Here is a 24,786-nt window from a genome sequence, read left to right on the forward strand (position 1 = left end):
ATGGAATTTCACTCATAACAGTTCATGTGCTTTTTTAGCTTCGGTAATCCCAGATGAGTTGATGAAAGCGGTGTGTAAATTGCTTCAGAAACCGATTTTCATAACTGGTGGGTGTCGCTGGTGTAGAGTTTAGCATGTTTGCTCCAGGTTTGGGGGTGCGATTCCTGCCTCCACCCTGTGGGCGGAGCCTAATGGTATCATTGTGTTTCAGCCTAAAGACATCTCTAAATTGTCTGTAGTTTGTGATTGGCACCCAGTCTAGGGTGTCCCATGCCTTGAGCCCCATGGGACCAAAGCACCAGTTTCCCTGTGACCCCATAATGGATGGATGGATGGATGGATGGTTTGTGATGCCGTCTCATAGCTCCAGGGTCGATCCAGGTGCAATCCTGAGCTTGGGTTACTGTCCTTGTTGAGACTTTTCATGTTCTCCCTGGGTTCTCACACTAACTCTCAAAAAATACATCACATTCTTAATTGCCCCAAGGTGTGAATGTGTGTGTTATGCTCTTGAGATCTACTGGCCTTCCATCCAGAGCGTATTATCACTTCATACCCACCGTTCCCGGGATAGACTCCGGATCCACTGCGACCCTGAACAGGCTAAAATAAACGAAAGTAAACAATTCTGTATTGTTTACAGAATATTGTAGTTATTGTTCTGAAATGTAAGATCATGCTAGACAGGTGAAACAATATAAAGGGGAGGTGTGTGTCTTGTTTTAGGTGTGAACAATTTTACAACGTTCCTCTTTAAAATGACATTTTTAATCAAATTAGAAACATGCACTAGATTTACTGCTTTCCTAAACTACACCGATCACACACACTCTTAACAGTTTCAAAGTCAAAAGAACATTTCATCGGCTAATCAAGCGAATCGTTTACTTCTTGTGTTTATGTGATTAGTACCGCTCTTAAAAACCGCAAAGTTGCAAGATGAGATTTTAGACAAGGCTTCATGCTAATCCAAAGTCTAATTTCTATCTAACAAGAGAAACTTCTCTTTAGTGTACACACTGCACAATGGTACTTGATGGTTTTGTGAGAATCGAAACAAACATACTGCCATCTAGTGGTTACGGTGAACGGTGAAAGCAGTGTTTATACAATATCTAATCCAGGGGTTTGATCTTTTCCAGAAAGGGCTTGTGTGGGTGCAGGATGTAATTCTAATCACATCTGATTCCACCAGTTTAATCGGTCCATCTTGATTTATTTATTTTCAATAGACTCAGGTGTGGCTCCTGCTTCGTTCTAAAGAAAACCTGGACCTCACGCCGGCTCTTTCCGGATAAGATCGGACCCCCCTAACCTAATCTCTGCTCAGAAGGTGTTTCAACAGCTAGAAAGCTGCTCTGACAGACGTGGGGGCTGTAATACAAACATATTTATAGTGTCATATTAAAACGCTCCTTCTAACATGTTTTCGTTGCTATAGTAACAACATACAGTACATCTTAGATATGCCACGTAATCTAATAATAAATTCGGACAGTTGAAATAAAGTGCTGTTATTTAACATCTAAGTGTTTAGTAATAACTGAAGGCGACAAAGGAGACAAACTTTGCTTGTGCTTTCCGGTTTCTCTGCTTCACACTGGGCCGCTTCATTTCTACAAGGTCGTTGATTCTTTTCCTACAACAGCACATCATAAGCAGTTTTCAATTCTTTACATATTAAGTTAAACCTTAAGAACTTACGAAGCTCGAGCAAGTTAGTTTCCGTTATATAAAAATTCTATTTATTTAGGTTTCGGTTTAAACTACGTGGATTAAAGTATTTGATGGATGACGTTAACAAAAAGCGGTGATTTCGATTACGGGGCTGAAAATGAATCGACACCTTCTAATGAATCGGATTACGACAATTAAGAACACTTGTAACATAGTCGTCATCACTTTTATTAATCAGTTACATTACAGCACATACATTCTTTAGCTAAGAAAAGGATACACCAAGAAAAAAAAAAAAAGAAAAGAAAAAAAAGTTCTTTCACCAATGGAAACATGACCACACATTTATACATGTTTGCAGCTGGAAAAAAAAGAATAATACATTAATCATTTTAAATCTGAGGGTCTCTAAAATGTTTTGTCTAAACATCTGCATCATAAAGTTGAAGTTTATTGCCATTTGGGGTGAAAAGGGTGAAATACACACGGTTATTCTGCAGCTTTTGCTTAAAACATGCAGAATTTTGATCTTACTGCACTTTGATACCCCAAAATGTTACGAATATTAACTGATTTTGTCAAATTTGACGCTCTCGTCGTTCGGGTAATCGTGTTCACAAACGAAAAGCCACTTTAGTTTTGAAGTCAAACAGAATTAGCTGAGGGATCTGGCTGACTTAGCTTCTTTTTACTTCAACCAAATAGCAATAAATGTATTGTCTAGTCCCTTAAGAATGGCTGTGATTTAGACAAAACTAGAGAACTAGAGCAAAAACTTACTCTTAGAAAAATAGATCTGCGAGTTCTTCGTAATGTTCTTAAAATGTGTTTAAATGTCTTAAAAGTATAGCTAAACTGGGAGAAATGTTCATGTCAAGAGTACTTAAAAAAAAAACTGTCGGCAATAAGAAATACCTAAAAGAGGAGGATATCGTAGAAATTAGCAATGTTCTTTTTTGTTTTATGCGTTTATATTCAAAACCTCGACACCTTAAGCTTTACAGATGCTGTCGCTATGAGGAAGAGGAAGAGCGTAACGACGTCGGAGAGATCGGAAGAGAAAACAGAAGTTCTTGATTCGCTGGAGTTGTAGTGAATTACGAGGTGAGGTGCTGAGACGATGTACTAATGGTTTGTGTTTGAGAGAGAGAGAGAGAGAGAGAGAGAGAGAGAGATATAGCTTCAGGAAATATATACAAGATTTAAAGCGTTCGGGAAAGGCGAGAATGAGAGTCAGGGGAAAGCACATTGACAAAGAAGCTTGGATGGAGTGACAGAAAGCACTAGTTACTCTTAACCTATGTGTCGTTGTGGAGAAAGATGACAGCTATGTTCTTGTGAACTTTAATTTTGTTCACAAGAACGTTCACAGACGTGTGTGTGTGTGGGGGGGGGGGTGTAAATTTTTTCACAATTTTTTTTTTTTTTTGTACGAGATCAAGGTTGCTTATTGTGGATTCACAGTAACCCAAGTTATATTGATGGCTGCCTAAATTTATCGCTCAGTTCGTGTCCTTTTAAACACAAACAGGCAACACACAAGATGCTGCTGGCTGGCGATCCAAATGCATTAGAGAGAAGAGAAAGAAAACTGAACTGGGGCAAAAGAGGAGCTTGAGATCGAATAGCATTTTAAAGAGTCAGTAATAAATCAGTACATACACACTTGACCCATATAATGGTCTCCACAAGGTCAGACAAAACACCCAATCTGTCCAGCAGAGAGCACATACATACAGGAAGGAGCAGAAAATTGATTCCTCCAGCCCAAAATATTGAACGAAACAAGAACTAATCTAAGAAATTGCACTTATGGCAGTCTCCTTGTAGATGCCTTGAGCAAAGGAAATAATAATATCATAATAATAATACAATAATATGAAGAAATAATGAAATACAGTTTGTGGTGATTTGCCCTGCTATACTGGACCCACAAGGCCCTGCTTCAAAGATGTTGAACCATCCAGGTCTACATGTTAATATTTACCAGATTCTACAGAGTAGAAAATGTTGAAGCAGGCCCTTGAATTGACACTAGAGTGTTCGTTTTACCTGGACTGAGCTTTGAACTGCTGGATTTTCAGGCATACTGGGCGGTCAGCTCCTGGCTGATGAAGCGACGCAGGCGCTCCAGGTACTGGCTGTAGAGCTCGATGTCGTTGTGGCCGGCTCCCTCCACCCACAGCGGCTCTACGGCCTTGGGGCAGCGCTCGAATAGCGCAAGGCCGTGCGAGAAATCGATCACCTCGTCCTCTGTGCCGTGGATGATCAGCACTGGAGACGTGATCTTGGACACCTTCTCGATGCTGAAAGAAGAGGCTGATGGTTAATACAGTGCAGATAAACTGATGAACAGTATGTAGATTACATCACAAAACGAGGTTTGCATGGGCTGGGAAACCACCTTCACAAACCGACAAGATTTACAGTACAGGTCCTCTGTTGATTAGTTTTGATGAAGTGCTCCAATCCACAGGCATTGTCATGTAGCTCGCAAACGGTTTATTGCCAAAGACTCTTGCTTCAGTGGATGATTTTGCCTGAATGCCGTACACTTGTACGTAAGAAATGCTGCTGTAACACTTATTTTTAAACATGCTTATACTGAAATCCCTTTAAGGCACTTAACACAGATTTGATTTACTGAATTATGCTCCTCTAAATTGTCCTCTTGTAGTCTCGAGAGATTTTCTGTCACTCTGTTCTCTAGTCATTAGGCATCTAAACAGCTGGATTTCTGGAAAGCTGCTTTGTGACCGTGTCAGTGATTCGAAGTGCTCGAGCGTCTGCACGGCCCTTTTCTCCACAATTACATCATCGTGTTTTCCAAAGCGATGTGAAAGAGCTCTGTATGATCACCCCTCTATCCTTATATATTCTCATTGCCTGGTTTATTAGGGCCACAGCACAAAGCATACATTCATGCAGATCCAGAACAGGGGCTGATTGCGTGAGTGATAGTTCTGCGGATGGGAAATACCTTTTGGACAAAAAGGTCAGAGGAAAAGTCGCCGGATTTGAGCTCCAAGAAGAATAAATGAACTCAGATAATCACTTTACAATGTTGGGGAGAACTAAAGCACCTCAGCAGCCACAACACAGTGAACCTTGAAGAGGATGAGCTACACTGTCAGAGCTACATCAGGTTCTACTCCTGCTACCCAAGAACAAGAATCTGAATCCGTCACGTGCCAAAAATGATGTAAAGCCAATTTGTGTGTGAATTGTGGTCTGTTACATAATATATCGCTTTCATCACTGACAATCAAACATTTCTGTAAATGCAACTTCTTTGTTCTTAGTAAAGTGATATGTAGAGATGTAGAGGTTTTCCTATTGAATCATTAACGCAGCGGTCAAAAAAAAAAAAATAAACAACTCAAATCAAATTTAGACTAAATATTGTGTGCCTAAGTCCTGCACATATCCTGGTATAGTACATACTGTAAGTTTAGTTGAGAATCTCCCTCATCGGCTATGGCTGATAACTTGCACAGCTCTTAGTATCTAGGAAAGTATTTAAATAAAAATCTAATATGAATATAACAAATTAGACACAAACCCTGTGATTAGTAAGTAAAGGCCCTAAGAGTGTTAAGGCCGATCCTGTGGGACTTCAGCACAGGAAATAATGCTCCGCTTTGGATTGTTGTGTTTATCGTCTCTAACCAGTCTGTTATTTACAAACTAATTATGAAGAACTGCTGCGGATTCACGGTCTCAGTGGTTGACTAGGTAGCGGAAACACCTACTTTGGGAAGGCGTCAAAGCAATAGGTCTTCTTGGTGTCTGGGAAGGCTACTCTCATCCCCGAGGTGAGGGGGGAGTGCAGGACCACGGCAGCACATTCATACCGCGATGCCAGGTCCACAGTGGGTACCGTGCCGATACTCTGACCATAAAGGATGATGTTCTCTGGACTGATTCCATATCTAGAGATAAATTCAAGGAAAGGTTAAGACATAATAAGAAGAAGAAGAAGAAGAAGAAGAAGAAGAACACAAAGCCAACTGGAGGATAATCATTTCCCTGTTACTAGGAAAAAACTTCTCTTATACAACTTTTTGAACTGTCTAGATTCCAGACCTGAACTGATAAAAGGCAGAGAATGGCATCTGGCAGTTAAATACAACATCTGGAACAATTAGAACAGGCAGGATGAAGAGTTTAAGGGCGGCTATGAAGGCGAAAGGTGAGCATACAAGTTATAAGACAAGATTGATCACTTTCACAACAGGTGATGCAAACTTTTAACCTGATATAAATCTGATTTATACACAAAGAATATTTGATCAGAAACTCGACATCTGTGAAACATCTGTGAGCCAAACCTTAGTGAAGTAAGCCAGAACAACAAAGAGCATTCACGCACGATCTTTACTGATAGACTTTCCCGAAAGCTTCAATGGTTTAAAAGTCACGCATCAATGATTAGTGCTTCTTAGTGCATGTAGAGCATTAAACATACAGGTCCCTGTGATAGAGCTGTTGCCATACTGGCGGTAATGCTTTAGAATGAGCGCATTAGCATAAACCTGTAATAACATTTAAAGCATGCAGCACTGTCCGAACTGCTGTTACAGAACATTAAATCGACAGTTTTTTCACCAATTCGACTCAACAGCGGTGTGGAATAATGTATAAAATAATTCAGCCACAGAAACTTCCAGTCTAGAAATGTCTGTGACTTAAATACGTAAATAAATACCTAATAATACAAACGCACTCATCCAGGATTTTTTGTTACCATACATACATTTTCTTTGCTATTTTTTTTTTCTCCCCTAAGGAAACTTTTGCACTCAACCATATAAACATTTTGCACAATTTGTTTATCTCATGTCCCATGCTGTTTAAAGTTTGTCACAGGTTCGGCTGTCCTCCAGACACGCTTCCCTACACAAGGACACTTGACACTATTCTGTACGGTTCCCACTATCACTGTATAAGCACTTCACATCATTTAGAGCAATTTGAAGGTCAAGGTCTAAGCACCAATGGATGAAAGTAGTAAAAGAGTACACTGAGCTGCAGCAGGAAATATTATTAAATAACCAAATCTTCCTACTCTGGAAGGCTTTTGCTCACCGGGTGCGCAGTGCGTGCCAGGCGGCATCGATATCGGCGTAGAGGTTCTTCTCAGACGGTTTCCCTGTACTGGCACCATAACCAGAGTAATCGTAGGAGAAGATGTTGCAGTTAATGCGTGTGCCCAGGCCGATGTAGAAGCTACTCATCTGACCCAGATCCACAGCGTTACCATGTGAAAACAGCACTGTGTACCTACAGAGAAAATGTTTAAATAGCATTATTGTGCAACCGTACAGCAGCGGAACATCCATTCACAAAAAACATAAATCAATCACTGTAAAAACGCATTACTCTTTTGACCCCACATGTGTTAACAAAAGCTAAATTATGTTTATGCATGTTGTTATGGAAAGCCTATAAAGTCCAATCAGCCACAGCATGAAAACCACTGAGAGGTGAAGTGAATAACACTGATTATCTTGTTACGCTGGTGGTGGGATATATTAGGCAGTGAACAGTCAGTTCTCAATGTTGGAGGCAAGAAAAATGGGCAGGTGTAAGGATCTGCGAGATCTGAGAGACCAGAGCCGAATACTGACGGCTAGATGACTGGGTCAGAGTGTCTCCAAAACAGGATCTGCTGCTAACGTCTTGGTGCCAGATACAACAGCACAACTTCAGAGGTCTTGTGGAGTCAATGCCTCGACAGATCAGAGCGGTTTTGGTGGCACAACGCAATATTAAGCACGTGGTTATGGCTGATTGGTGTAAATAAAAAAAGAACATTTTTTTTTTTTACTTTTAGATGGAAATAATAGCCAGCACATATATTACTGATTGTAGCATTTCTACCTGGCTGTGGGGGCACATCGGATGTACATGCATCCCACTTTGTTCCCACGACTAGAGCATGTCAGGAAGACTTCTGTCCTGTCCAGCTCTCTTTGGGAGTACTGGAACTCAGCTCGCTCTGACAGATGGAGCTTCCACCTGCCCTCTCCACCCCTGTCTCCTCCTCCGCCTCTCCGACCCAGCCGAGAACGCAGACCCGTCTCACTCTGGTTTGAAGTTATGGTCGGGGGTGAGTCCAGTTCAGGCAGTAAAGTATAAGTGGGCTCTGGGGGTAGGAAGGCCAATTTTGCTGCAATCCGGCTTGGGCAAGGAGGGCAACAGAAAAGGCCGCACAGCTCACTGACCGACAATCCGTTCATCGTTCCAGCACAGAGTTACAGAAAAGCTGGAAGAACCTGAAAACAAGACAATATACAGATCTAAAACTGTTGAAACAATGTTCAGCTGATCAGATACACAGCTTTACCTTCCATAAAAAATACTCAGAATAAATATAGAAATACCACACACAATTAGTTCTATTTTGTGATAAAACCTATGTTCAAATTCACTGCAAATATTCAAATAAATACCTAATAAGCGAAGAAAATTTCATATCTTCCTTGACTGAGGGCAATTAAAAAAATATATATAAATAAATGAACATAAATGATCGTTTGTTTGCATTTTATTTGAAATATTGTTTGGAGGTGCCGATTGTTTTCAGCCCCACAAGTAAAAGCATGTTTGTATGCATCTATTTTGTGTATCTGTCCTGTAGCATATTCTCGGACTGCACCGTCTTTTGTCTTGCGCTAGGTTGCACACTATGTGCTTTGTGTGTCTAGGACAACTTTCTCTTTAGTAATTAGCTCAGTCCTGGAGAAACTTTGCTTTATTCTACAATGTACTGCTTCAGACATATATTGATGACAATATGACTTGACTTGTTTAAGTGCTGTGTATTTATTCTGTCTTAATGTAGAAATAGGCATCTAACATTGAAATGGTCAAAATCAGGGACATATGTGAGGATCCTGTTTGTAGACTTCAGTTCGGTCTTTAACACCATCATTCCAACACTACTCCGGACCAACAAACCCAGCTCTCTCTTCCTCTCTCTATCGGTCAGTGGATCACCAGCTTTCTGATAGAAAGGTAGTGAGCTAGTGAGACTGGGGAAATTCAAGTCAAACAGCTGCTTCATAAACACTGGCACCCCTCAGGGTTGTGTTTTCTCCTAATGACCCCTCTGTCAAGCTCATGAAGTTTGCGGACAACACTACAGTCATCTGCCTCATCGAGGACGGAGACGAGTCTGCCTACAGACAGGAGGTTAAAAAGAGTTGGCTGTCTGGTGCAGTCACAACAACTTGGAGCTCAATACGCTCAAAACAGTGGAGACGATAGTGGACTTCAGGACAAAACTCCCCTGCACCCCCCACTCACCATCATGGACAGCACTGTGGCTGCAGTGAAGGCATTCAATTCCCTGTGCTCTACCATCTCCCAGGACCTGAGGTGGGACACTCACATTGATACCACTGTTAAAAAGGCCCAACAAAGGATGCACTTCCTTAGCATGTTGTGGAAGTTTAACCTGCCACAGGAACTGCTGAAACAGTTCTATTCAGCCATCATCGAGTCTGTTCTGTGCACTTCAATAACTGTCTGGTTTGGCTCAGCTACAAAATGAAACATCAGAAAACTACAGAGAACGGTTCGGACTGCCGAAAGGATTATTGGTGCTCCCCTTCCCACCCTCCAAAAACTGTATATCCAGAGTGAGGAAAAGGGCTCGGAAAATCACTCTGGATCCCTCACATCCAAGTCATCCGCTTTTTTACCATCTTTTACCATAAACTTTTACCATCTGGCCGGCGATACAGAGTCCCAAAAACCAGCATTTCTTCCCCCATGCAATCTACCTCAGTTAAATGTTCCTCCATTACGCAATAACCACATGCAATCATCTTATATTTATTTGTAACCACCTCCATCCTAGTACATCCCTGCATCTCATTCTATTCCATTCTATCATCTATAGCACAACCGTACGTACAATTTTTTTTCTTTTTATATTTCTTTTCGAACTTTGTCGTCTATTTGTATTTACATCCGTGTATTTTTATTTCCTTTTTTTAATTATCATCTTATTTTTATGGTCCATGGTCCGTGTGTTATTGTCATCTCCGTGTACTGGAAGCATATGACACTAAACCAAATCCCTTGTATGCACAAGCACACTTAATAAAGTTCCTTCTGATTCTGAAAGATATTCAGGAATTAGACACCAAGACATTAGACATCTGGATTACTTCCAATAAACATTGCAATGCAAAAAAAAAAAAGTCCATGTTTTAAAAAAAAGTCCATGTTTACAAGGTTTCGCCCCAAGAATCGAACAGTAGCAGGTCTACAAAATGATTGACAGGAAGCTCAAAAATTCCAGTTTTCCAAACAGGTATCACAACTATAATGGCTAAATCTGTGTGTTTTGTTTTTTGTTGTTGTGTATCTGTGTGTTTTTAATCAGATTAAGAATAAAAATAGTATTAAGATAAATAAACCCGACTTAATTCTAATTTAAGAATCTGAAGTGAAGCAGATACTAACAGCTTGTTCACATTTTTTCCCCACAACTAGGCGTTCAGGGCTTCTAACTGTTGTGACCGGAAAATGTGAATCATTGTGGGCGCTGTTTATTTTACACGATTATCTCAAAGGGTGCAAATAATTATAGTTAACCTTCGGATGTTGTTTTGTTTGTGTTTACACACACAAAAAAACAGCTGCAAACTTACGTGTCGTGTTAAACAGAACTAAACAACGATGTCATAGCAACGTTATGTGTTTAAATCATTCTTATTTCTGACAAGTCAGCAGTACGGTTAGCTAGCTAGCTAGCTAGCTAGCTGCCGAGCTTCCTGTCCCCCTAGAAGCACTAGCCCTTTTCTCTCGAAGTGTTTTCGATATAAAAGGAAAACCAAGTGTATTCCACACATGGTTACGTTAAGTTAAGATTGTTTAAAGTGGCCATACAAGTGTTACCTCAATGTCTAGCTATTTAACTGTTCAAATACATAACGTTCACGATAACGCTAGCTATTGTAGCTCGGCAAGCTACAGGCTGAATACCGAATTGCTTGTCACTTCTCGTACAAGTGCACTACATAGGCTGTGTCATGATAGCGGCTACAAGCTAATGTTTTGCACTATGTGATTTAAAAAAAACTATTTGGAATTCAACCACAAGGAGTTTGGCTAAAACTTGGCTAGTTCGGCTAATTTTGCGATAGCAAAAGATATACATCCGAAAAAAAAAAAACTTACCAAAAACTAGCAGATTCTCTGAAAGGTCTTTATGTATCTAGACATGACATTATATTAAACACGGTTGCCAACCTTTTTCCCGTGTAACTAAAATCATTTTAGGAATTTAACTGCAAAGAGTCATCCGGTTTAAATAGCTGTTTTGCTAACCGTAATGACAAGCTACCGTATAGTGTGAAAGCTGAGATTTCACGTATAAGGTCTTTCCAACTAGCCTTTCTTTCACAATAAAAGTCGTATGCCATTTTGTATGTACTTACTCAAAAAAAGGTCCTTTTTTTAATTTTTAAAAATAGCTCATACCTGAAAGTCAGTCAAGAAAGGTTAGAAGCTGGAGTAGTGGTTAAAATATCCCAGAGAAACGTTATTAAATGGTTACGTGAATGAGCTGTAATTGGCTAAGGTTGTACTGAAGGTTGCCACAGACTAAAATATTTTTGTTTCATAAGCCAAACCTGTTCAGACACTAGAGTAATGCAATAGTTCATGCCTCACGCCTCCAAAGGTCTGGGGTTTTATACAGAAAAATCAAGAAAAGTTATAATTTAAATCTTTGACTTCTAGCAGATAGGGTGTTATATCGATTACATTAAATCTTGTTCCTTCAAAACATTAATCAACACCTTCTGACAAAACACCTTCTGAATTCAACAACACTATGATATAAAGACATATTATTACGGGATTTAAAGCAGCTTGAGGCAAAAGCATGACAAATAGGAGCTTATTTGATCACCAACGAGTGAAATCCTTCCACAGAACCCACAACACGTCTAGACTAGATTATCTAAATGATAGTACAGAAAGGAGAGCTTTCTGACAAGCAAGTAGAGACGGGGCTTTATCCTGACTGTGTGGATGAATGTGGTCCAAATTATTTATTTTTCCTGTTTTTTTTTTTTTGTTTTGTTTTTTTCTGAGGTATCCACAGAAAACAGATGGGTTTTTTTTCTTTATCTTGGAACATATTTTATTGCCAGCTTGCTAGAATATGTCGAGGACATCTCCAATGATCACGTAAATTGTGTTAAGAAAATCACCAACCCACAACTTTTATCTGAAAAGTCTTGTCAATGATGACATTAACCAAATATTAGGCTCTGACGAAGAGGAATATTCCCAGTTTCTATGTCCATGAATAGTAAACACATGCACATTGTAAGCAGTACTTTTAATGTACATCACACTTCAGGAAAAGCAATGGGATATATATTTTTGCTTTCCCTGGTAGAAGAATACCGGTGTGAGCTACTGGCATAAAAACATTTTTGTAACATGGGTCCTTCTCTTCTGAAGGATCCTCAATAAAACAGTTTAGTACTAGGTGAAAAAGGAACTAAAAAAGCTAACATTAGTAGGTGTTAGCTGTTGTGTGCAATGCGGTTATCCTTTAGCATTGTGTTGTGTCTGGTATAACTTGTATTTTCTACATATTATCACAGTAAAACAGTACAAAGCCATTAGTATCATATTATCCTGCTAAGCTAAAGCTGTGTCCTTGAGGCTGATTACCATGAAATAGCTGACTCAACTACAGATGAAGGGGAAAAGCTTTTCTAGCACAAATGTGTGTGTGTGTGTGTGTGTGTGTGTGTGTGTGTGTGTGTGTGTGTGTGTGTGTGTGTGTGTGTTGGGTGGGGGGTTTATACTATTATACTACATTCAGGGACAATGATGTGTCTGACAGCGCTGACTGTGAATTAGCATGTTTTACATTATTTCAGTAAAAGTTGCACACATCTGCACTTTGTTTATACAGTTGTAATATTTCTGCCACTGAACGGTATTCATTTATTATCTTTTTATATTTCTAGGTAATTTTTGTTTTCCTACCTAAAGTTATATTTGAATGTAATTCTGTTCTATTCGAATTTGATATTTTGTGTTAAATTCTATGTTCTGTTCTAATTTTAATTCTATTCTACTTTAACTCTAACCCAACAGAATGTATGAACACAGATTAAACATATAGCAACCTCATAATTGATAGTTTGGCATCTGCTTAAACTTTGGCCGACGAAAGTCAGACGGTTCAGATGATTAAGGTAAAAAATACTTGTTTTTTGTTTCTAAAGAATTATTTGACAAAGTTTTGCATAGCATCTTATATTAGTTTATAGAATTACTCGAGTTTATAGAATTATAAAGAATAATTAAAAATCGAGTTTATAGAATTATAAACTTGAGTGGTGTTGTTTTGTTTTTGATAAAATATTGCGAAATATTTGGAGCACTAACCAAATACAGATAGTGGAACTGCGATATACATTTATTAATTTATAAAGAAATAAATACGTTTTCTTTAATATTAAACGTTCTCAGTTTGAAAGTCCTCTGAAGTACTTTATTTCAGTTCCAAACGCTTATTCGTGTCGCTTAGCTTACACTCACTGCGCATATGATGCGGAGAAAAAATGTCTTTGCGTAATAAGTGCGCAGGAATGGTGTTCATAAATGGCCAACGACTCCATATTTGAATTGCCCCATACTTAACTCATGATTGTTGGTATTTCGTTTTTATAGTTTTTGAGCTTCTTGATTAAACAGCCCATATGCTCATAGACATAGTATTACTTAAAAATGTGTAGATTTGTGCTGTGATCACAAGAAGCTCGGTCCATGGAGGAAAAACATTTGTTAACCCCTAAAATGTGGCGGTAAAGGGGTTGGTTGGCCTTGTGAACTACATTACCCATGCTGCATTGCGAACTTATTGACGAGTGGAACTGATAGAAGAAAAAAAAAAAAAACACATCAGAGCCATACTGGAGATTCCACCAGCTGCGACAAACAGTCAGTCAACTATCTCAGTTGTTTACTCCGTTTTTTCTTTTTAAGCAAGTCATTTTAAACACCTTGTAGAGTTATTTTTCCCTAGCAAAAGTTTACAACTTTAAAATAAAAAAAGAAGAAGAAGAAAAGAGTTTAGAGATATAAATGGTTGCCAATTGGATAGTTTAGCTGTGTGGCTGGGTTAAATAAGTGGTATGGTTTACATTTAGAAGGCGATATTTACACGGTAAATCTTTTATAATGATAGATGGTTAAATAAAATATACGAATCGTTCGTTTTTGTGGAAGGAGGGTCGTTTTTAAACGGGAATTAACTTGTATGTCACAATAAGCGACTCGTCAGGCAACTCCAAACAATAGGCGTTTTTGTGTAGCTGGCAGAGCTCGCGAGCTATCACACAAAGCCAGCTAGCACAACCTGCTAGCTTAGCTTAGCTTAGCTAGAGTTAGCCAGAGAGAAGAAGACAGTACCCAGGCGTAGTCGCAAATCCGTTCATTTCGTTACTTTTTTCTTCAGAAATGGCTCAGAACAGCACTTCTCACGTAGCGAGCTCACAGAAAGCGTTAATGCTTGAAATGAAAAGCCTTCAAGAAGAGCCAGTGGAAGGTTTTAAAATTACCCTGGTGGACGAAGCAGACCTCTATAACTGGGAAGTGGCCATTTTTGGACCTCCTAATACACTATACGAAGGGGGTTACTTTAAGGTAAGATTAGTTTATTTTTCTCTATTATACGTGTCTTGTAATATGTTTTGTGTCGCCGACCGTTGCTCCGGCTATATATAGCAATGCCCTAGCTCTATATTTATCCCCATTGCTAGTTAGCTAATGCTAGATTTGTGCTTATTTAGCTACAGCGCTCTTACAGTTTATATACCGGAATTGACATTTCTTCACAATCAACAGCTTATCTGCTCTGAACTTTCTATCGCGACGTTTATTTGTCTGGTTAGAAAGAAGTTCTGTGGTTTTTGTGAGTTAGTAATACATTATAGTTAGGACGTTAGTAGAATAGCTTTTTTTTTTCTTTGTTCCTCTTGTCAACAATGCGACTATCAAGCAGGAGCAGATATGATACTAATTTCTGACCGGAACATTTTCTGTGAGAACAACGTCTTTATTCTCAAGATGTACTGGTAACGATTGAGAGAAACGATATATATTTAAAATGATTAAAAACAAAATAATCGGCTTTGTGATGCCATAAAGATCTATAAATCTTTAAACAAAATGCCGGATCAATTCTTTCTTCTTTTAATAACATGATTAGACAAAAGAGCAGATTGTCCATGTCTGAGGTTTTTGAGGAAGCTTTGCCTTATGAAATCATTTCAGCATTAATTATTGTGTGTGTTACAGTTTATGTATTAAACACGAAGTTTGTAACTCAGGGATTTTTCTCTTTTTTTCTTTTCTTTTTTTTCTTTCTTTCTTTCTTTTGGTGGTGGTGGTGTGTTACGTAGTATAACAGTCAAGCTTAACTGTGCACAAATAGGAAATGAGCCAAGTTTCAGTTCCTGATCTTACACACAATAAAGATGACTGCATTCATTGTCTGTTTAATGGACATGTAAATACGGTTAGATGTGCCAGGTTCATTTTGAAAGAGGTGAGCAAAGTGTTCTGAAGGAATCTTTAAACTGGTTCACACTGACACACATTCATCTATTGTCTTTGTTTACACTGGTGAAGCGCTGTGGGTTTGGCCGATACTCTGGCGTCATTGCCTTTAGAGGCTGTGTTCAGACTTGAGCACTGCCAGAGCTGTGTGAGAGCTGCTCCCTATGTGTGCGTGTGTGTGAGTGAGTGTGAACCTGCAGGGCTCCTGGTGTGCAATGCCAAAACCAGTAGTTCTGCTTCACAACTGTTCACTACACTACAAGCCACTACACTTAAGACAACGAAGGGACCAAATTGACAGGAAAATCCATGTGTAACCAGTTTGAGAGAGTTCTGCATTATCAAAGAATTTTAGCGTTAACTTGAGTGGCCCTCATTTTTCTCAATATTTCAGTATAATTGTGTGTTGTGGAGTAGCTGTAAATTGCTTGTTTACAACACAGCTGAATTACATTTAATGATGCCCATAAAACTCCAAACATGGCAAAACTCAGAGAGCTGAAAACAACAAAATGAGTACTAAATCCTACTGCACGCTACATGATTTAAGCCTCGATTCTGGGGCTCTCACGCAACCTATTCCTCCCCCCACTGTTGGACTATTCACTGCATGCTTCCATATTGACCACTTGTGTGGAAGGAAACGGCTTAGTCAGCATTTGTCCACAAAGCTCAGCTAAGCTATATGGATGAAAGTTTGTGGACACTTGAACATCACACCAATATGATCAAGTTAAAGGCATACAACTGTCCTTGCATGCTATAGAATTAAACCTTTTCTCTGGAGCTAAGGGGCCTAAACATGTTCTAGCAGGACAATGCTCCCTGTTCACAAAACAAGTGCCATAACGATATGGAAACTTGAGTGTCCTGCACAGAGATCCAACCTGAACCTCACTAAACATTTTTGGGATGAATTGGAGCACTGATTGCCTCACACACCTCCTCAACCTACAATAGTGCCTGACCTTACAATAAGACACTAACGCTCTTATGGAAGAATTGGCAAATAAAAAAAAATAAAAAAACAGCCACACAATGATTTCGAAGAAGTTTCAAGTTTATTACAACTTTAAAGAGATGTCTAAATCTGCTCCAAAAGCAAATGTAGATGTGATGACATGGCCACATAATTAAAGTGCATATAGTGTACTTTAAACATTTGAATATTATCTCTTTTAAATCATTTACCGTGAGACTGGTTGCAAATACAGCAATGAGAAACTGTCAGAGTCCCAGAGGAAATCAAATTTCTCACCTTGGGAGAGCTCTCAATCCACATCTGCTATCTGTCTATTTGTGTTGAAGGGTGAGAGCAATATGTTAGTACATGATGTACCCACATGGCTGGTATCCATAGCAAAACTAAAAGCAAATATAGTATAATTCCTGGGAGCACACAGTAAAGTAGCAGTTTTCTGTTTTGCACTGTACCTCCAGTCCTTTATGCAGAACAGATGATCTTCACAGCTTACAACTCCACAAACAATATTTAGTCAAAAAAACAAAACATGAACTCAACACTCTTATGATGCAGGTGGAGGTTTATGTAGTTTGTGATCCTCACCATTGCAGCCTCCCACTTTTCTTCTCTTTATAGGGTGCTATTTATTTTTGTCCTATTTGAATGGCCAGGCTTTTTATACCCTTAATTTATGTATATTTGGTTTTACAAGTTTTTTGGTTGAAGTTTTACATTTAAAAAAAAATCTTGTATGCAATTGAAATAAACAATTTAAACTTTGCTTGGCGTTGTCTATATATGTGAATATACATGTGTAACTTTGTCTAGTTATTTGGTTCACATAAGTAACCCACTCTGGTGCCCACTCTGGTGCTCTCATAACCCACTCTGGTGCTCTCATGGGGTACAAACAAACTGGGTTTTTATGAAAATTACAATTGTTGTCTAAACGATCTTGACAGATTTTACAAATTAAATTATGAAGATTGCAAATGAACTGATCAGCATTGTTTTGCTAAAAAAAAATTTTTTATTTTTTTTTATTATTTTTTTTTATCGCAGTTAAGCCAAACATAGTTTTTTGTTGACTTGTGAACAAATGTTTCATTCCAGGTGTGTTTCTCTCAGATGAAATAAAACACAACTACCCTGACCCCCTGGTAATGGGGCTCCCTGTTTGGACGATTTGTCATTTGTCTGTAAAGAAATAAGCTGAAAAGCTGAAAAGAATTAAGCAACAGTGTCACAGTGAAGGAAATTACTTAAGTACTGTAGCACTAACTAGGCCTTAGTAAATCTAGTTAACTCTTATTGGGGGAAAATAAGTCTTCCTAATTATAAACCCTTTGTGGGCAACGGTACGTTACGCAGTAGGGATGGACACATCAAGTTGCTAGCTTAGGCCTTGCACCTTGTATCTCAATGAATCATAAAACACATTATTTAACTTCAACTGGATACTGTCTTGAACTTCTGTCGAGGTTTTTAAATGCAAGGTGCAATGAGAAGCCTTGAATACACTATAAATTATTCGTGTTTGTCAGTGCTTCCACTAACCTATTCCTCTTTTCCATGTTCCTAATTTTCAAAAGATCACATTCTTCTGCTCTTACACCCAAAGTGCTGTGACACCCAAAGTGCTGTGACTGTTCAGTCAGTAATCAACATGGTGAAATCTTACAGAAACAAAAACTATTATGTAAATGTATTTGTATTGATAGGAGAATAAATGCGTAGTCTGTGCTCGGTGTTTTTTTGCACTGAAGGCCAGTAAGAGACTGTTGTTGTTATTATTATTATTATTATTATTATTATTATTATTATTATTATTATTAATAATAAAAATAATAATAATAATTGTCATTGTCTGTTATTATTATTGGTAAGGTTAATAATACCAATAATAATAATACCAATAATAATAATTATAATACTCATTAATAACAATAATATTCATTTATTATTATTATTATTATTTATTAGCGTTTTATACCATTTTTTTTAAAGAGAGTCACTGAAGGAATGTAATCATGATGTGATAACTGAAAGAATGACCAAATATTAGTCAAAATGTTTTCCTTTCATGCAGATCATATTTTGTTGAATACTCTGATGTGGTGGTGATCAGATATTCTGTGATCTATATTGTCGGCCATAACCTTTACTAAGCCACGAGTATAGAAATGTTAAATTCCACAAAATACTGTAATTATTAAACATATTGGAAATGGAAAACAATACTCTATCACCAGTATTTCTCTATCACCAAATTCCCTAGGTGTATATGAAAAACACTTGTTTAACTCCTGTGCATATAGGAAGGTTTTGTGTATCTTTACTATCTGAATATTAAAAGGATATAAACCTGAGTGTATGGGTGGGGGGAGGGGTGTTTGGGGGAGGCAAAGATTTTCTTATATTTTTAGATCCTTCAGAGCTTTGACAGCTTTGTGCACTTGTGGTTTTCTCTCAGCGGCTTCACGATCAAGCCAGCTGTAATCGTTTCCCTGCAACCTGAAGTTTCTACACATGCTGAATGCTTGGTTAAACGATAGTAACAATTGCATTGTCTCTTTTTTTTTTTTTTTTTTTTTTTGCTCTTTTGTCTTGAAATAAATTACATTTCAGATCCTTAAGATCATTTGGAAAATATAGCATGCACAATTTGTAAGGCCCAGGGAATTGAAATCACTGATTGCTTTTTAAAGTAGGTTAATGTCAGTCCTGCAGGCACATAATATGCAGCGCAAAGAATAACGGGTGACTACTTAATGTTTACCAGACACTGATCACAGAGCTAATGTGACTCATTAGAGCGCTAATCGGGCTGATCAGTAAATTCCACAGTGCACCTCAATCTCGTTCAAATTTGAATTCCAGCTGGATGTTTTATGTAACACTCACCTTTGCTTCCACGAAGACATTTTCAATATTTTACACACACTTCTCTGATCCCTGACTGCTCGTATGTCCCTGGCGTGGAGCGACATGCGTGTTGTGTTTCAGTGTCAGGAACCTGATCTTAGCTTTGTTTTTTGTAAAGGAGCAGGACTGAGTTCAGCAGAGTGCACATTTCAGGTGTAATCAGTATCCCAGTTTTTTTTAGTAGATTAAACGTGCAATTCCTGAAATTTGATTCATTCATGTTTTGGTTTGTTGCGCTTCCCGTTGGCAAACCTGTACCGTATCCTTGAGTCGTAATTCATCTCCAATCCAATTATCAAGCAGCCGTCCCAGAGTCTCCTTATGGTCCTGCTTAGTGTCTTTTGGGAGGCCAAGTGACTGACTACAGAATTGTCCTGCACTTTATAGTATAATCATGCCTAGATGTTTGTAAGTGTGAAGCATAAATTCAGACTTATTTGCATGCGAGGCTTCATAGGGAATTGGAGCCTGTTCACCCGCATTACATGTGTATATAATTCACAGTATGTTTGCTGATCTCTATTGATTTATTTTTTCTCTTCCTACCCTAGGCACGTATCAAGTTCCCCATCGACTACCCCTACTCCCCCCCAGCCTTCAGATTCCTCACGAAAATGTGGCACCCTAACATTTATGAGGTAAGCGTACGCCTTTGTTTTTTGTTTTTTTTTCTCAGTCATGTGGTCAGTGTTGGGAAAACTTACAAGGCTATTAAAACATTCTCAGCCTTTTCTCGGCTTGTTAATGGCCAGCTCAGAGAATACACTTTCTGTATAGATACGCTGTGTTTAAAAAAACAAAATGATTTTTCGGTTGAGGTAAGGGTTTATCAGTACATCTCAGTAGAGCAGCTTACTTGGTAGCATTTCTAGGCTCTGAAGTATGTGGCTGTGCCTTCCAGAGGGAGAAAAAAACAAAACATGTTTGTGCATTTCTGCTGAAGCCATCCTTCACTCCCAAGAATGGGCTTAACCAAAACAAAGTTCTGAACAGAGAGAGCCCAAGGCACACAAACACAATCAAAGCCTTTCAAAACCTTCTACAATCCTCCTGGCAATTCTAAAGCAAACCAGCCTTGCAGCAACGCAGAAGAGGAGAAAGTTTCAAGCTATAACAGTAAAACAAGGAAGGAGTGTTTACGGCCAGTACTGAACACAGCACCAATGATGATTTGTTTCATTATCGATGTCGACTAATCTAATTATTCTTCAACAGGTATTATGAGTGGCGCTTCTCTTGTCAGTATTTTTCATGTTTTTTTTCTTTCAGAAAGGTAGCACACTGATTCACCTAGAGCGCTAGTGTGAAATGCTGCGTAGCCAAACATTTATTGTACTGTTTAGCTTCAGTCAGCAATACAGTGTTTGATATCCAATGAGTATGAGGAATTTGCAAACCTAGCAGTAGAAGCAGACGTGTTTTGTTACATACAGATATAAAGATAGAAGTTTTAACCTTGGAAATGAATGGTGTGTGTCTTTCAGAACGGGGACGTGTGTATCTCTATCCTCCACCCTCCTGTAGATGACCCACAGAGCGGAGAGCTGCCCTCAGAGAGGTGGAATCCAACGCAGAACGTCAGGTGAATACACACACACACACCTCATCATGCTGTACTCTGTTTATGTATGTCATATGATAGCATTTATTTTGTGATGCTACTTTTTTAATCTAATAGTTTATTTGTCTATGCAGAGATTTCAGTTTCTCTGATTTTGTAGAAACCCTTCAATTCTGTTGTGTGTCAAGTGGCCTGTAGGATTGTGTGATCCTAAGAGCCCATAAAGGGTAGATCTATTTTAACATTCTGTAAAGCCTTTTGGTAACCTCGCTGTGGTATTTGTGTGTTTCAGAACCATCCTGCTGAGCGTCATATCCCTGTTGAACGAGCCCAACACTTTTTCTCCCGCTAACGTGGACGCCTCTGTGATGTACCGCAAGTGGAGAGACAGCAAAGCAAAGGACAGAGAGTACGCAGAGATTATTCGGTAAGATGCTCCTCTCTGCATTTTCACCAAGTCACTTTGCCAGTGACACCTTATGACCAGAACAAATGAAAGGAAAAGGCATCATCCGTAACTACGGCATAGGCTTTATACATCGTGTACATAGGTGGTGTGAACATTGCTACAAGAGAATCCCTGAAATGGTGTTTGGATGATGATAATGATGATGCTGGCCCAAAATCTCCCAAAGATGTTTAGTTAGTATGCGAGCCAGTACCCGAGAAGGCCATAGAATGTGATTTATGTTTTTTTTATTCTCATCAAACCATTCAGAGAGGTCTCAAACTTTATTCTGGATGTGACCAGTCCTCTATCAGTTTCTAAAGACTCAGCATAGGATAAAGCTGATCAGTCAGATGAACTTTGTACTGATATGCAGTGGCCCTCATACGTGAACCATGCCAGCAAAACACCTCCCACAGCATTACAGAGCCTCAGTAGGGGTCAGGCATGCAGGATTGTAGTGAGCTCTTGGCATATAGCACACACACACACTCGCCCACTGGTTGGGAATATTGTGAAGGATGACTAATCTGCTGCTTGCTTTAAAACATCTGAAACGTTTGCTGTTCTATAAAACATCTGAATATGTTCATTTATGTAGTGTAAACAGGGGATCTAAAATGATTTCCTACGAAAACGCAAAGTCAGCTTTTCAAGGCATTTAAATTTCAGTCATAAGTCTGCTACAGTGGTTTTGAATGAGGCTGCCCTCTTGTGGTAAGATTCAGTAGCTTACTGAAAAGCTCAGACAGTTTATCATGTTGGTCCAAGTTGCAGTACTGCATTGTTGTTTTTTGGTGAAAGTGGTACTATGGCTATAATAAGACTGCAGTGTATATACCCAGTAAAGTGTGTCATTTGGGAACAAACCTTGTCCAATATCCCCCTATTTCTGGCTTTATTTTTTTAACCATAATGGCACAAAAAAGCAACACCAAGTTACTGTACAATGGCGTGCTACATGAAATGGTGTAGAGGATAAAAAGACACAAATCTGTCAACTGTGTCTGTTTACACACAACAGGAGCAAACTAAACATCAATAGGCTTCTCGGTCATTTAAGCAAGTTTGATATGTAAAAAATACTCATACAAAGTGGCTTTAAATAATGTGGTGTGATATTTGCTACAGTGGATTAATTGAGACAAAAGCACAGCTCATTGGCAGAATGTTTTCCTTATACGTGGAAGAACATGTTGGATTCAAGAAGGTCCTGAAATTGGAGGTGGAAGAAGAATATATTGGAAAGACATGCGAGAGTTTTTTTTATGTATGTGTGTGTGTGTGTGTGTGTGTTACAGAAAGCAGGTTTTGGCCACTAAAGCAGAGGCAGAGCGAGATGGTGTTAAAGTTCCCACCACGCTGGCTGAGTACTGTGTGCGCACACGTGCCCCCGCCACAGACGAGGGCTCTGACTTGTTTTATGACGATTACTATGATGACGAGGACTTGGAGGACAATAACGATGAGGACTGTTGCTATGATGAAGATGACTCAGGAAACGAGGAATCGTGACCCCGCTATCCCCATCATTATCCTCATCATCACCGTCATCTGTACCCTGAAACGTTGAAAAGCTGTCGCATGCACCTTGTATTCACTTTTCTTTTGAAAATCCTATAAAATATATTTTAGGTTCTTTTTTTTTCTAGTTGGAAAATGTAAGCATTTTGTTTTCTCGCTGGTCTTTGTTGAATTGACTTTTCCTTTTGTTACGTTTTTTCATGTATCTTAACCCCTTCTTTTTACCATTTTTTTGCGCTATAGAAATCCAAACATTTCCGCTTTGTCAAACAGCTAAATAAAAGAACAACTTTGAGTGGGTGAAAAGGATATTTTTTTGTTTCTTATCCCTTATTTTTTATTTTTTTTGCGCTGTATTGTGCATGTTGGCATTGTGGCGTATTTTTTTAATTGCACAGTGCTGTTCCCTTCATCCACCATTAGTTGTTTTTTTTTCCTGAAAGATCTCTAATTAAGAATCATCTACAAGTCCAACCAGTTCAGCAATAAAATGCATTTTGCATACTTACGTGCTCTAGAGGCAAGACGTGGGAGCTGAATATAACAGAATTGTCTTTTATCTCGACAGTTGTGTTAGATGACTGTTTTCCTGATCTAACGCATCTGATATTATGCTCTAATGTGCTCGAACAGGAAAAACACAACTGTGTGTTGCTGTGGGTTGATCTACATCTGGTTTGAATGCTTGTAGAGATATTGATCAGTGTTAAGGGAATGAGTAATCTTTTGCTTTGAGGGAGAAACACTTGATGTGTGCCCTGCAGGGGACTAAACCCCTACTACCACTGAGAGATTTTGTGCATTATTTTTAAGATGGTGGTGCTTTAACCTCAAATCATAATCACATATTCCCTTATGTCTTGTGATAGTATGCATTCGATCAACAAGGATGTGAATCATGCTGTTAAAATGGTAGGGTTTTTTTTTTGTCTTCTTCCCTCTTGTTGAGCTGAAATGTTTTTGTGATGCCAATATTGTATCGCTCCCTCACAAATGACATTTAATCTGTAACTAGGTTTTTATTAATAGAGAATGTATTTTTTTTCCAAGACAGCAGTGTAAATTCCTTAATTTGGGGCTATGGGGTGATATGTTGTTTGTTGTTTTTTTTTCTCTCCTCCTTCTTCTTCCTGGACTTCTGAATGGTCATGTGTTTTGATTTTGAAATCTTTTTTCAGTAAAATGATATTCCTGTCAGCATTAATTTAATTTCATGCCTTTGAGCATTTGCAAGGTGGAGAGGGCTTTTTAACTACATCAGCATTGACCAATTAAATTAATTCAACATGAGCTCATTTTAATTGACTCTCAGGATAATGCAAACAGGAAAAAGAATCCCACAGCACCACCAACCTTCTTGTGAACATGCAGTTTAACCAGTCTGTCAATTCTGTTTTTGAAGGCGGTTTACAATCTTAAACCTTGATGCTGATGTGCACATGTGAGTATGTGGCTGATCATTTTACTGACCTGTATGTATTTTTATGGTTTGTTGGCCTATTTAAAACTGAAAAATAAAAATCTTTATTAGAACAACGGAGTATTTAGTCTTTTGCAGTCGCGCTTGTCATTTCTAGCATGGAGGATGTGCCTTGTGTTTTAAAAATACATATATGATATACAGTGGGGGAAATATTTATTTATTTATTTATTTATTTAATCCCCTGCTGATTTTGAACTTACAAAGAAATGAACGATCTAGAAATTTTATGGTTTTATGTTTTTTTTTTTTATTTATTTTAGAATTGGGATTATTTTTAAGGCCCTTTTTACATCTGGCTGGAGGACTGCTGATGAAAATTAGCACTTTTGAGCTAACTCGGGTACATTTACATTATTGTAATGTTGATTAATGTACATTGTCCTCTTTTAAATAAATAAATAAAGAAAGAAAGGTAGGTTTAACAGAGAGAGAAAATCTCAATGAAGAAATAAAGGTTAGAAATTAATTTGTATTTGAGCGAGTGAAATAAGTTTTTGATCCCCTAACAACCAGCAAGAATTCTGCGGTCCAAAGACCATGAGGCACACAAATTAGTCCTGTCCCTTTAGGGAAGTACTCCTAATCTCAATTCCTTA

At 38.5% G+C, this 24,786-nt stretch overlaps 2 protein-coding genes across 3 annotated transcripts; one reads left to right on the top strand and one right to left on the bottom strand.

Annotated features, from left to right (window-relative positions):
- Positions 1-1,887: 1,887 nt before the first annotated feature.
- abhd17aa (abhydrolase domain containing 17A, depalmitoylase a) lies at positions 1,888-11,065 on the bottom strand. The gene is made up of 5 exons (XM_060871131.1): positions 10,873-11,065; positions 7,561-7,955; positions 6,766-6,960; positions 5,430-5,609; positions 1,888-3,983 (listed from the first exon to the last, which is right to left on the bottom strand). The coding sequence occupies exons 2-5, from the start codon at positions 7,917-7,919 to the stop codon at positions 3,758-3,760; spliced, it is 960 nt and encodes a 319-aa protein (XP_060727114.1). The 5' UTR covers positions 7,920-7,955; positions 10,873-11,065; the 3' UTR covers positions 1,888-3,757.
- A 2,449-nt stretch (positions 11,066-13,514) lies between these two features.
- Positions 13,515-24,243, top strand: cdc34b (cell division cycle 34 homolog (S. cerevisiae) b). 2 transcript variants are annotated; one of them, XM_060871149.1, is made up of 6 exons: positions 13,515-13,665; positions 14,183-14,370; positions 19,726-19,812; positions 20,659-20,756; positions 21,028-21,162; positions 22,485-24,243. In XM_060871149.1, exons 2-6 carry the CDS (start codon positions 14,185-14,187, stop codon positions 22,696-22,698), a joined length of 720 nt encoding a protein of 239 aa, XP_060727132.1. In that variant the 5' UTR covers positions 13,515-13,665; positions 14,183-14,184; the 3' UTR covers positions 22,699-24,243. The 2 variants fall into 2 exon arrangements, with proteins under 2 accessions (XP_060727132.1, XP_060727123.1); XM_060871140.1 differs by having other exon boundaries at positions 13,613-14,370.
- The last annotated feature ends 543 nt before the right edge of the window (positions 24,244-24,786 follow it).

Source organism: Tachysurus vachellii, chromosome 1 (genome assembly GCF_030014155.1).
Source record: "Tachysurus vachellii isolate PV-2020 chromosome 1, HZAU_Pvac_v1, whole genome shotgun sequence".
Classification (NCBI taxonomy): Eukaryota; Metazoa; Chordata; class Actinopteri; order Siluriformes; family Bagridae; genus Tachysurus; species Tachysurus vachellii.

Bases quoted from the DNA above. Each gene is read 5' to 3' on its own strand.
- cdc34b (XM_060871149.1), top strand. From the start codon at position 14,185: ATGGCTCAGAACAGCACTTCTCACGTAGCGAGCTCACAGAAAGCGTTA. The intron at 14,371-19,725 runs GTAAGATTAGTT...TTCCTACCCTAG, and splicing joins ACGAAGGGGGTTACTTTAAG to GCACGTATCAAGTTCCCCAT. The intron at 19,813-20,658 runs GTAAGCGTACGC...TGTGTCTTTCAG, and splicing joins GGCACCCTAACATTTATGAG to AACGGGGACGTGTGTATCTC.
- abhd17aa (XM_060871131.1), bottom strand. From the start codon at position 7,919: ATGAACGGATTGTCGGTCAGTGAGCTGTGCGGCCTTTTCTGTTGCCCT. The intron at 6,961-7,560 runs GTAGAAATGCTA...TTTTCTCTGTAG, and splicing joins CGATGTGCCCCCACAGCCAG to GTACACAGTGCTGTTTTCAC. The intron at 5,610-6,765 runs GTGAGCAAAAGC...ATTTATCTCTAG, and splicing joins TGGCACGCACTGCGCACCCG to ATATGGAATCAGTCCAGAGA.